The sequence below is a fragment of the Cucurbita moschata genome, unplaced genomic scaffold, assembly GCF_002738365.1.
Source record: "Cucurbita moschata cultivar Rifu unplaced genomic scaffold, Cmos_1.0 Cmo_Scf00002, whole genome shotgun sequence".
NCBI classification, from domain to species: Eukaryota; Viridiplantae; Streptophyta; class Magnoliopsida; order Cucurbitales; family Cucurbitaceae; genus Cucurbita; species Cucurbita moschata.
The window spans coordinates 5,229,558-5,242,325 of NW_019268518.1; the positions used below are offsets into that span (position 1 = coordinate 5,229,558).

At 39.4% G+C, this 12,768-nt stretch overlaps 2 protein-coding genes across 2 annotated transcripts in view; one reads left to right on the forward strand and one right to left on the reverse strand.

The window, feature by feature from the left end:
- Window positions 1–528: 528 nt before the first annotated feature.
- Window positions 529–4,090, forward strand: LOC111459254 (probable pectate lyase 12). Its single transcript, XM_023102067.1, has 4 exons — window positions 529–1,024; window positions 1,211–2,117; window positions 2,464–2,669; window positions 3,783–4,090. The coding sequence occupies exons 1-4, from the start codon at window positions 888–890 to the stop codon at window positions 4,015–4,017; spliced, it is 1,485 nt and encodes a 494-aa protein (XP_022957835.1). The 5' UTR covers window positions 529–887; the 3' UTR covers window positions 4,018–4,090.
- LOC111459247 (protein RNA-directed DNA methylation 3-like) overlaps window positions 3,201–12,768 on the reverse strand; it is a 13,355-nt gene continuing 3,787 nt past the window's right edge. Inside the window, exons 6-23 of the mRNA XM_023102056.1 lie at window positions 11,001–11,068; window positions 10,574–10,909; window positions 10,423–10,474; window positions 10,150–10,305; window positions 9,925–10,068; window positions 9,747–9,846; window positions 9,520–9,672; window positions 9,341–9,395; window positions 9,176–9,240; window positions 8,837–8,906; window positions 7,899–7,935; window positions 7,735–7,795; window positions 4,949–7,632; window positions 4,406–4,562; window positions 4,170–4,327; window positions 3,808–3,983; window positions 3,425–3,478; window positions 3,201–3,280 (exon numbers count right to left, since the gene is read on the reverse strand). Coding sequence (XP_022957824.1) covers window positions 4,955–7,632; window positions 7,735–7,795; window positions 7,899–7,935; window positions 8,837–8,906; window positions 9,176–9,240; window positions 9,341–9,395; window positions 9,520–9,672; window positions 9,747–9,846; window positions 9,925–10,068; window positions 10,150–10,305; window positions 10,423–10,474; window positions 10,574–10,909; window positions 11,001–11,068 — 3,975 coding nt within the window. The 3' untranslated portion in view covers window positions 3,201–3,280; window positions 3,425–3,478; window positions 3,808–3,983; ... (1 more) ...; window positions 4,406–4,562; window positions 4,949–4,954. The remainder of the gene's footprint in view (window positions 3,281–3,424; window positions 3,479–3,807; window positions 3,984–4,169; window positions 4,328–4,405; window positions 4,563–4,948; window positions 7,633–7,734; window positions 7,796–7,898; window positions 7,936–8,836; window positions 8,907–9,175; window positions 9,241–9,340; window positions 9,396–9,519; window positions 9,673–9,746; window positions 9,847–9,924; window positions 10,069–10,149; window positions 10,306–10,422; window positions 10,475–10,573; window positions 10,910–11,000; window positions 11,069–12,768) is intronic.

Below are 12,768 nucleotides of genomic sequence, written 5' to 3' on the forward strand. Positions count from 1 at the left end.
TAAATGAAGATTCAGCTCCCATCATAGTTTTTTAAAAAGCAAAAAATTAAAAAAATTTAAAATTAAAATTAAAAAAACCATTCAACGTCCAAAAATTATTTTCAAATAAAGCTTTTTTTTTTCTTCCTTTTGACAACTTGCAAAAATAATAATAATTGAGTATTTGGTCGTATTTTAAAATAAAATTTTAAAAAAATCACTGAAATAATTTTCAAATTAACATTTTCTATATCTCTCAAAAATCCAATTTTTTTTTTTTTTAAATCCTTATTTCATCATCAAATAAAATTAAATGCCATCACATTCTCCATTAACACACAGTTTTATTGAAAATTGCAGAGGAAAAATAGTAATTTTTTTTTTTGCCTAATAAAGCATAATTACGTATGAAATTAAGAATTCAAGAACACTAAACCAATATTTTAAGAAACAAATCAAGATCCAACAAAAAAAAAAAAAGAAAAAAAAGATGAAGAATAAAAGTAAAGAATAACATGAAAGCGGAGGAACATTAAACAGACTGTCTCTCTCACCGGAGCAGAGGATTTTTAATGCACAGACAGAAACAGAACCAGAAGAAAGAAAAAGAAAGAACAAAGGAAGAAGGAAGAATGGGTTCAACAATTGGAGAAGAAAGCCCACGTTCCCCCCTTGTCTCTCTGGATTATACCCTTTTAGAATAATCTTTTCAAAGAAAGAGAATCTAAAGTGTTCTTTCGCCATTTCCCATTGTTCCCAAGTTGTTTTGTTAGCAGATTCATGTATAGTTTAGTTATTAAGCAGTGTTCTTGTTCTTGTTCATGTTCATTTCAAGAAGAAGGTACCTGAAATAGAGTTCTTCTTGTTCTTGTTCTGCTTCTTCATTTCAACAAAATCTACAAGCAGACATGTTTGCTGCCATTGCCATTCTGTTGTTCAGCTGGTTTTTGAGCTCCTCTCTGCCTTCTATGGCAGCTTTCAGTTTCAATCTCACTGACCCACATCTTCTTCCAGATCCTGAAACTGTTGCTTATGAAGTTCAGAGGTAAACAAGCAAGTTTCCACTGATTCAGGCTTTGTCCAGAACATGCCTCTAATGGGGTTCTGCAGTTGTTCTTGTTTAGGCATTTTAACAAACACCTTGTGTGCATTGTTGTTCTGCTCAAAGGTGCAGTCCCCTGCTTCAATGGCTTCCTTCCCACTAATTTGGTGATATCTATGTTTCTTGCAGGAGTGTGAATGATTCATTTTCAAGAAGGGAAATGCTGTCGATTCATTCTAAAGGTCAATCGAATTCCTGTCAAACTGGAAACCCTATCGATGATTGTTGGCGCTGCGGTTCGAACTGGCAAGACAATCGCCAACGGCTTGCAGATTGCAGCATTGGATTTGGCCGAAACGCCATGGGAGGTAAAGGAGGTCAGATCTACATAGTTACAGATTCCTCCGACTCCGACCCTGTAAACCCTCGCCCTGGAACTCTCCGCTACGCTGTGGTTCAAGATGAACCTCTCTGGATCGTCTTTGCTGCAGACATGACTATCAAACTCAAGTACGAACTCATGATGAACAGTTACAAAACCCTAGATGGCCGCGGCGCAAATGTCCACATAACCGGCGGCGGTTGCATCACACTTCAGTACATCTCGAATGTAATCATCCACAACATCAACATTCATCACTGTATCCCTACCGGTCACACTAACGTCCGATCAAGCCCTACGCACGTCGGATACAGAGGAAAGTCCGACGGCGATGGAATCTCAATCTTCAGCTCGCGCAACATCTGGATCGATCATTGCTCCTTATCGTACTGTACCGACGGCTTAATCGACGCCATAATGGGATCGACCGGAATCACGATCTCGAACAACTACTTCTCGCACCACGACGAGGTGATGCTGCTGGGGCATGAGGACGGCTATACGCCAGACTCGGGGATGCAGGTGACGATTGCGTTTAATTTGTTCGGCGAGAAGCTGGTTCAGCGGATGCCGCGGTGCCGGCGGGGTTATATACACGTGGTCAACAACGAGTTCCGATCGTGGGAGATGTACGCCATCGGCGGTAGCGGTGGTCCGACGATCAACAGCCAAGGGAATCGGTATATTGCGCCGGGGAATCCCAATGCGAAGGAGGTATGTTAACGTTATTACTCTTTTCTTCTCTCCACTCGTTGTACAGTCCACGGCGCGTATTCTGAACGCGCCGCTGAGGGAAATTATTTATAGGGAAGTTTTCGGGGCTTTAAGGTAATATCACTAATTCCATTTGGTTTTTAGTTTTTTTTCTAACTTTTTCAAAATTTTAATTTTAGCAATTTCTGATAACGTAGGGGCAAAACTGAAAATTTTAAAATATACAAGGACCAAATGTAAAATATGTAAAGTCAATGATTTGACGGGACAGTCCTCAGCCACTGGCTTCCTGTTTTGGACGACCTGTGTATAGTCAAAGAAGTGAAACGGTGTCGTTTTAATGCAGGTGACGAAGCGCGTGGACACAAACGCGGGGGATTGGTCGGAGTGGAACTGGAGGACGGAGGGGGACATTATGGTAAATGGTGCATTTTTTGTGCCGTCCGGCGAAGGACTGAGCAATATGTACGTTAAAGCTTCGAGTGTGGCGCCCAAATCCGCCGCTCTTGTCGACCAACTCACTCTCAACGCCGGCGTCTTCGGCGGGACCAGGTACTTTTTCTTTCTAAATGACCAAATTGCCCTTCATTTTTTCTTTTTTTTTTTCTTTTTGATTAAAATTCATACTCTCTATAGTTGAAAATTTCAATTGGGTCGTGATAGTTGAGGCCTAGTTTTTCATTCGAGTTTAGAGTTTCAATATGAAATGACCAAAATACCCTTATTTTTTTAACCTCAAGATTTGGCGTAGTTAATGGAGAGACAATTTATGCTCGGAAAGTAGCTTTGATCTATCTCGAGGATAAATACGTTCGAGATTCTAGAGATCGGGGAGTAAATGTTAAAAACGTGGTCCTTATAATTTTAAATTTTAGAATTTTATAATTGGATATAACCTCATAAATAACTTATCTAGACCTTTATTATAAAAAAAAAAAAAAAACAAAAACAAATAATTTTAACTAAATTACAAATTTATGGATAAATTGAATGGTTAAATGAGATATAGTATGTGGGACTTTGGAGTGAGAATCTAGGGCTGACACAACAGTCGAAAAACACAGCTCACTTGTTTTCTTGTTCTTGTCTTTTGTCTGTTCTGTCCACCTCTCCATTGGGCAAGCAAGCAATACCTTTTGCTTTTCCAAACACACCAAAATCTCCTTCAAGTAGGATTGAGAGAGATTGGGTTAAATTTTCTGGTTAAAATAATTGTTACCAATATGCTAGATTACAGTATAAACAAGTGTTTAGTAAATGTAGCGATCTCGATATATGATCGTTTATTAATTAATCGAGATACTTACAACGTTCAACTCTATTCGGTAATATGAGCTCGATTAGAAGGGTAAAGTTGTCCCCTGTGGATTAGAAAAGAAAGGAAAAAGTTAGCCTTTTAAGTTGTAAGCATAAATAAAGGGTAAAAGGGAAGAGGGTTATAGTGCATGTGTGGGGAAAAGAAGCATTAGCAGTTGGGGCAAGTGGGGGTTCTTCCATTCATACCATAATCTGGGGTTTGCCCATTTCTCTTTAAGAGTTGGCCAATTAGGCTTTATTCTATCTAACTCAAACTTCACCAACCAAATCATAGAGCTAGGAATTGAGTGATTATTTGATGTTCATCTTGATGGATACTCAAGCATTGTTCCATTTTGAATGATGTAGGGAGAGTAGACAGAGCAGCTCGTACCCTGGAGACGAGAGCTTTTCCAATTCCGGGTCCAGTGGCAGCGATGGCGGTGGTGACTACTTCGGGATGATATTCGGCGGGGGCGGTGTGAACAGTGCACTGCCACCATCTCTTTCAGTTGTTAACATGGTCGTTCTAACTCTGCTTACTATTTTAGTTCTGTACACAAACTCCATCTATGATGCTTTATTATCATTGACAGCATTGTAGTACTTGGAAAAGTTCAGAAAATGTTATATAAACTACAAAAGGAAAAGAAAAAAAAGATGCCTCTTTCTATATCTTATATGTACGTGTTTACTATAATTAAAATAAGGCATGGTATGGCAAAGAAGCAAAAAGGAGGTGAATTTCAAACGTACCAGTAAAACATCAACGTTGTCGAAACATGGGTTGTCTGTCTGTCGGTGGAAATATTTGACAAAATGGAATCTTTGGAACCGCAGCATGTGGAAATGTGGATGATGTCTCCCTCCCACAACGAGTGAAAGATCCGCTGCCATTCTGCTCCACCGTTGTTCTGTTTCAAAAATTTAAAAGTTAGCACCATCAAACTCTGAAAGAAACCATGAAGAAAACAAAAATGGAAGAATCACACCTTCAATTTAAAGATTAGAGGTTCGGAATCGAGGAGAGGTATCATCTTTCGAACAGCAGATGGAAATCTCCAATCGAGAGAAAGATGACTTGTCAACGTGTTAATGTCTTAAAAAACACCTTCTTTCCACTCCACACATTGAATGAACTCGAGTGAGCTCAAGAAATAAGACGAGGAATATGGCTGCAAGGTAGAATGACAAAGTGCACTATGCATTCATAAATATGTTCGAAAATGTGAGATCTAGAAATGATTTTTTTTGAAGGGGAAAAACATTCACTACCAGGAACTATAACTATGGCCCCATGAGAAATACTTTTGGAACCTACAATTTCGCTAGTTAATCAAACATGCTCAAAGATATGAAGAACTACACAGCATGATGGTTTTTGATAGTATTTGATAGTTTTCTATTAACACATCCAGAGCATGCATCTGCTTGAATCTACAAAAAAAAGTTATTAACAAAGAGTGTGATTTTCATAATTTCCCTTACAAGAAAGTCTTAACGCTTTGTCCACAGAACATTAAGTGAGATATTACCATCAATCACCGACCCCAACCAGACGACGATTTCCCATCATCTGCAGAACTCGATTTTCCCCAACCTGCAGCGTCGTTACTGGATGTAGGCTTGTCCCAACCCCCTCCTCCTCCTTGGGCACCTGCATTGGCTTCTTTGTTCCAGTTGCCCTTCTGGCTACTGTCAGCTTCCTTGTCCGTGGTCGAGGTCGATGGCTTCCAGGCAGAACTTTGACCCTCACCAGAAGCCTCAGAAGATTTCCAATTTTTGGCCTGATTTTCACTTTGATCATTCCAACCTCCATCGCTAGCAACTGCATTCACATCCTTCTTCGATGCTTGATTATCAATTCCTTCATTCCAACCAGATGCTGACTTCTGCCAGCCTCCGCCTTGAATATGAATATCCGCCTTTGCTGCTTTGCCCCTGCTATTCTTCTGATCACCACTCTCTTCAATCTCCTTGCAAGCAGTTGATTTATTCCAGCCGGAATTATCATCCACACCAGAAGAACCAGATGCTTTCCAATTAATGTTCTCATTCCCACTTGGTGCCTTCCAACCTGATCCCTCACCAGCATCATTGCTCGACTTCCAACTCTGCTGCTGGTTCTTGTCATCGCCTCCTCCATTCCAGGACCCTGCAGTGCCACCACCACTGCCCCACCCTCCATTGTTACCTGAACCTGTGCTCCAGCTTGCAGGTTTATCCACATTGTCATCATCTTTTAAACCACCATCTTGATTCCTTCTTCCACGGCCTCGGCCTCCAAATCCGCCTCTATCTGATCCAGACTTCCCCCAGCTTCCTCCACCACCTCCACTCCATCCTCCATAGTCACTATTATTTGAACCACCTTCTTGGCTCCATTTTCCAGAGCCTCCGCCTCCAAATCCCCCTCTGTCTGATCCAGACTTCCCCCAGTTACCACCACCACCCCACCCTACACTGTCACCACCATCATTTGAACCACCTTCTTGATTCCATCTTCCACGGCCTCTGCCTCCATATCCGCCTCTACCACCACTCCACCCTCCTCCATTGTCACCATCACGTGAACCGCCTTCCTGGTTCCATCTTCCACGACCTCGGCCTCTAAAACCACCTCTGTCTGATCCAGATCTCTCCCTGTCACCACCACCACTACTCCACCCTCTATTCTCACCATCATTTGAACCACTTTCTCTGTTCCATCTTCCACGGCCTCTGCCACCAAATCCACCTCGATCTGAACTAGACTTCTCCCAGTCACCACCACCACTACTCCACCCTTTATTGTCCCCATCATTTGAACCACCTTCACTGTTCCATCTCCCACGGCCTCTGCCTCCAAATCCTCCTCTGTCTGATCCACCTCTGCCAAATCCACCTCTATCAGATCTGCCTCTACCACCAAACCGACCCCTTTCACCCCTTCCTCTGAAAGAACCTCTACCTCTAAAGCCTCCTCTATCACTACTTTCTCCTCTCCAATCATTGGAAACTTCAGTCTGAGCTTCAGCACCATCGTTGGAATGATTAGCATTAAATTCATTTCCTGAGTTCCAGTTACTTTTCTCGCCCCAGTTAGAATTGCCACTACCAGAACTCCAGTTGCTTTTCTTAGCCGAACTAGAATCCTCATTTCCAGTATCAGATTTTTTTTTCCAATTAGAACCCCAGCTACTCCCTTGGTCACTTGAGCCGGCTTCCCTGCTGGTCTGACCCCACCCAGATGCAGAATCTCCAGAAGTTTTTCCAACATTCCAACCACTGCCTTGATTTTCCAGCTCGTTATCTTTTCCACTTTCAACAGATTTCTTGTTCCATGGTGAATTGTCCTCAGAAGCTTTCGTCTCATTGGAACTGTGCTGCTTATTCCAACCTCCCCCCCACTGATCTCCTTTGGAAGCTGTCAAACTTGAGGAATCAGATTTCTCTTTCCAAATAGCTGAATCCCCATCGGATGACTTGGATGCATTCCAACTTCTATTTCCACCCTCACGTTCTGATTCATTAGATTTTTTCCAACTGTCATTTCCATCTCCACAAGCGGTAGATTTATTCCAAGCAGAATTGCCACCATCACCCACATTCATTGGCTTACCCCAACCACCTGCCTCGTCCCGGTTGCCCCAGTTTGATGTTTGACCTCCCTTCATTGAAGTGTCTTCATTCCAACCACTTGGATTGATCTTACTTTCTGCTCCTGGTTTGGTCCAGCCACCTACATTGTCTTTGCCAGCTGTCTGAATCTCAGAGACAGTGGTTGATACATTCTGGTCACCCCAGCTTCCATTTGATCTATTTTTGCTGCCCCACTTATCAGCTGAGGTTTCTGCTGGAGTATTGTTATCACCAACACTAACACTTGGATTCTTTTTCCACCCCCCAGATTCTGAATCTTTATCTCTGCTCCATGCACTGAGTTCATTCTTTCCAGAGGTTCCGCCGCCCCACTTTCCAGTCTGATTATCAGAAGTTACATGCTTCCCTTTGTCCCACTTGTCGCCAGCAGAATCTCCACTAGGTACTACTGATTTGCCCCAGGCACCAGAAACGTTACCATCTGAAATAGTTTTAGCAGTAGCTTTGTCCCATGACTCGCTCTTACCCCATCCACAGGCTTGATCATCATTAGCAGTATCAACACTCGAATTTGCAGCACCCCAGGAAGTGTTTGCTTCTGCAGTCGACTTGCTAACCCAAGGAGAGTCTTCAACATCTATAGTTATCATGGAAAACAACATAAACCAGCTTCTTAGAAATTGATATTCGTGCATAATAAAGTATAAATTACTAAAGAAAAACGCCCAATTCATTGTACCTTTTTTAGCATCAAGATTTTCAGAACCAAAAGGATTCGTGGAACTGGACCCAGGACAATTCTGCAACCAGAAAGAGAGAGAATATGCATGGAAATTTTTCTTGGAGCATTAACATTTAACAGCACAAAGAAGAAGCAGAAAGTGATCGAAGAGCAAAACTAACCAAGGTACCAGACTCGGGGAAACTGGGCCAAGGGCTTCTGCAGAGAAGTATATTTACAAAAACAAATTTGTGAATGGACATAGAGAAACAGTAGCGAAATTCATAATTACAAAAGTCTCAATATGCAGATATTGCCTCTTAGATCAGATAAAACTACAAAAGTCTTTTCAATAAAACTAATAAAAGAAATTTAATATACATACAAACAAACGGATGTTTGACCATGCGTTGCACATCTTGAAGCATACAGTCAGAATATAGTCATGACAATTTTTCAGACTATAACATTATAAATATCTCATGTTCATATCTATCAATTAGTTTCAATAACCATCCCCTGACCAAAAAAAAACACATACAACCACCAACATTGCACTAGTAGCTTTCAGGTGATTTACCCAGATTGAAACAAGAAACTTATTTCTAAAGAAAAAAGGAATAAAGACAAAAGATAGGAGATTAATAATGAACACTATATTCATTGACATAAAGATCTCGTGATAATTAGAAGTTCTAAAGTGGAGTTGATGGGACACATCCTCTTACGGAGATTACTAATGAAAGCTCTACAAAATCTTTTAAAGCCAAAAAAAAAAGTGAGAGAAACCTCCCGACAAGTTTGAATGCATTTCAACAACAAATGCACGCTTGCAGACCATCCACAAGTAACTATCATGGTCTAAGTTAACCTGTTTATGAGTTCATATAATTTAAAGTAGATAAAGATAAGCATAAAAAAAAAACTTTCTACGGACAACAGTAATACATTTTACACAAGGCCAATAATCACATTCTACAAAGTTCAGACTTGATTATGTAAGACACTCAGGATAGCTTATCCATAATTGCTTTTTTCATTTTCTTTTCTTCTTAAATTTAGATCAAGGATTGAGAAAAAGAAGTTCAATGTCCAAGTACATTGGTATCCAGAAACATACCTTTCTGAAGAAGGCCCGGCAGAATTCCAGCCATCAGCAGCTGCAGATGACCCCGTACCACCCATCCAATCTTAAAAAGAACAAGCATGTTAAACTAGTAATCGTGAAAGGTATGTTTCTGAACAAGTGTGTCAAACTAGTAATACTAAAAAAAAAATGTTCGCAGAGGAAATAAATATGTACTTTGGTAAAATAAAATTGATTGTGTGAATAGGCAATAAATCTGCACTTACTATTTTAAAAAATACATTTAAAAGAGATTAATATAACCTCTCAAACATTCTAGGAAATCCACTCACGCAAGAAATTAAGATGCAAATTTCAAATACGAATTCAAACCTTGGGAGCTGCCTTCATTTCCCAGTATATCAAATGGTTTTAGAGAAGAAAATTCAGGATCCTCACTGTAAAATGATATTTTTATTGCATGAGTGAGAGAGAGAGATATAACGTACAATCTCTAGTAAACTGCTCAAGAAAACATAGGCATTTTTAGAACAATACCTAACAGACACGGCAGAGCTCTTTCTATGTACCTCCGCAAGAAGATCAGATCTGACTGTGGAAATTCAATTTAAAAAAATAAATAACATCGTTAAAATTGTCTAGCTTCCAATCTAACCAGTACTCACAGACAACATTCAACAGGGCCAAGATACAATCACAACCAACGTCAAACAGACCTGTAAGAACCTTCTGTTGGGAATCAAGCTTCACTGTAACATCTCTTTTATGCACAGCTATAACACGACATAGGTATCCCTTTAAAGGACCAACACGTATTCTCAAGGTTTGACCAATGGAGAACATTCCATCTCCTCTATCATCACGGTTGTCTGCATCCAAAGAAGGTCTTCAACAGTAATATATATGAGTAAAATGCCTATGCATCAGCAATATCGATACATACACTCACGGCCTTCCTTCTCTGCCCATGGCTTTTGAGGGGATAGAGGTGATTTGGGCGAAGAGGAGAAATCCTCAAAACCAGAGAAACCCTTGTCATCCTCCTAAATGGAGAAAAAAATTGTACGGTTCAGCACAAGCTAAACGAATGATCAACAAAATAAAGAGAACATTCACAGAACCTTTCCACTAGGTGCATCATAAGAAATCTTGATTTTCGCACACAAGTTAGATTTGCAGCAGAAATAACCATCGTTGTCCACCTCATTCTCATCATATACAAACACCGTGTGCCTGTATACATGCTTAACAATCCCTTGCTTATCCTGTAAGTTCAAAGAAATTGTGTAAGACAGCCTACTTTATAGGATACATCAACAGGTAAATTGTTTTAAAAAAGAACGAACCTTCAATGAACCTTCCAAAACCTTGACATTGTCTGAAACAGAGATGATCTTTCCATTGAGATCAACAGAAGTAAATTTAGCATCTAAAGGCCCACTTTTCAACTCTTTCCGTTGCACATTCACCACAACAGATCCATCAGGGCCATCCTTCAAAATCTAGATAACAGGAATGGCAGGAGGGAATAGAGTATTGACCAAAAACAGGTAATAGAAGTTAGTGACCAGACGAATGGTAAAAAATAAATCAATTGAAACTTTTAGTGATATATATACCTTGTAACTATCATCTTTTTCCGTCCCTAATATCATCCCAAAATCTTTCCGGCTGCAAGGGTCAGCAAGGTTACCATTTGCAAAGTATTTGAGTTATGGGTCAACGAAATCTGTTAGTACAGTTTTTTTGAGAAAATATAATGTGACTCACCCAAAACAAACAAGATCATGATCTCCAAAGCTGATCATGGAACTAGACCCTGATGAGCCCTCTCCTTTTCCACCCCCCTTTTCAGTCCTAATAATCTTCTTTTTCTTCTTTTCACCATAAAGTTGAGAAAGCCACTCAAGATCATTAGCTTCGTTGCTCTCAGGAGGCTTGAACTTTAAGAGCTCATCTTCAGATGGCATCACACCCCAGCAGTTTAATGAATCTAAAGATACTTTTTTGTATAGATATCCATCCTTGAGCATCATCCCATCAAAAAATTCAAAAAGCTTCCCCGTTTCACGGTCACGCCTAAATTGCATGAGTGGTCGAAATTCCCTGCAAAAAGCAAAGAATAAAAATCTTAACGTCAATGTGCCCATAAAAGAAAAAAAAAACATAATAAAAGCAATAAGTCATTTCTTATTACTCAAGTTCGCTAGAGTTGATCAATCGTGGTGCAGGATTGGTAGCTTTTTTAGCGACGACTCCTCCACCCTATAATGAGAAGAGACATTATTCCAGGTGGAATATGTATTCCTAATATCTTACTCTTTAAACTTAAAAGGGCACCAAGCATATATATAGAAGAAACTAGAGAGAGAGAGAAACTTTTATATCAGAACTTCACCAACAAATTTTTACAATTGAAATGAGTGAGAGAGGGATTTTAATTGACTACATAAATTGTTAAACTACATTCTATATGATATGAACCAAGAGACATCAATCATACAATATGCTTCAATGAAGATGTGGAGAAAAGGTTATCAAAATAATCAAAAGATGTTTCAATTCATGCTACATTGAAGAAGAATAAAGTTTGATTGTTGTAAATTTTGGGTGGGTTATAATTTAGAGTTATGGGAATAAGATTCGGATTACCTTGTCGATCGAATATCTCAAGCCAAGAACACTTTGTTTGAGATTCGAATCACTCCAGAAGCAAGATCGATCATGTCTAGCTTCAATGATTCTTGTTGATCAAATATCTCAAGACAAGAACACTTGATTGAGATTCGAATCACTCCACAAGCAAGATCGATCATGTCTAGCTTCAATGATTCTAGTTGATCAAATATCTCAAGACAAGAACACTTGATTGAGATTCGAATCACTCCACAAGCAAGATTGATCATGTCGAGCTTGAATGATTCTACATGCAACCTAAACTACATAGAGTTGCAAAGAAACTTAGCCATTGGCTAAAGAAAAGCACAAATGCTTCTTTTGGTATATCTTCTAAGTCTTTTACAAATACAACATACATGGCTTTATATAGCCAAAAAAAATGAAACTACTAAAGGTATTCCAAAAGTTGTAACATTCCTACTTTATGGTCATAATTAGCCATTATGTAAATGTAACCGAAATTAAATAACAAGTCTTAAAATACAATAACTCTAAATTGTAACCCACCCAAAATTTACAACAATCAAACTTCATTCTTCTTCAATGTAGCATGAATTGAAACATCTTTTTGATAATTTTGACAACCTTTTCTTCACATCTTCATTGAAGTATATTGTATGATTGATGTCTCTTGGTTCATATCACTATACCTCCCAGAGCAGATACAATTTTTCATTCCAATCTAATATGGGTGTTGACCAATTACTGATACTTAATTTGCAATCATGTCCGTGATTCCTATTAACATAATTTTAATATGGCTGTAAGAGAAATTGCTTTAGGGAGCAGCAAACACAAAGACTTAACAGAGAGTTTAAAACTTAATGCCTGAAAACTACCACTCAGAATACCGCCCAGTTGCTTGGAAACATAGAGCAGAAGGTTAACAATTCAAATTATAGTCAAGAGAATGACAGATACGAAGTATAGTTAATGATATTCATGGTAAATCATACAACCTTTCTTTAGAAAGCTAACATATCGTCAAAAGGAGTGTGCCTCATGAATATGGAGGGTACAAAATCCAATCCAAAGACAAAAGGCCAGAGCCAATTATATAAGAAAGATTTCTGTAATTGTCTGATAAAGAAGGGGGGATAATCTTAATTAAAAAAAGTAACAAATACGGAAACTCCCCATTTCAATACATCTCAAGAGCACTATCACTTTCCCAGGTTCACTGACGGATAGTAAAAGCTTAAGAAACAAAAAAGGCTTGAAGACTATCAACACAAGGAGAAAATTAACTCCACACCAGCACCCCCCCCCCCCCCCCCCCCCCCCCC

Bases quoted from the DNA above. Each gene is read 5' to 3' on its own strand.
- LOC111459254 (XM_023102067.1), top strand. From the start codon at position 888: ATGTTTGCTGCCATTGCCATTCTGTTGTTCAGCTGGTTTTTGAGCTCC. The intron at 2,118-2,463 runs GTATGTTAACGT...GTTTTAATGCAG, and splicing joins GGAATCCCAATGCGAAGGAG to GTGACGAAGCGCGTGGACAC. The intron at 2,670-3,782 runs GTACTTTTTCTT...TGAATGATGTAG, and splicing joins GGCGTCTTCGGCGGGACCAG to GGAGAGTAGACAGAGCAGCT.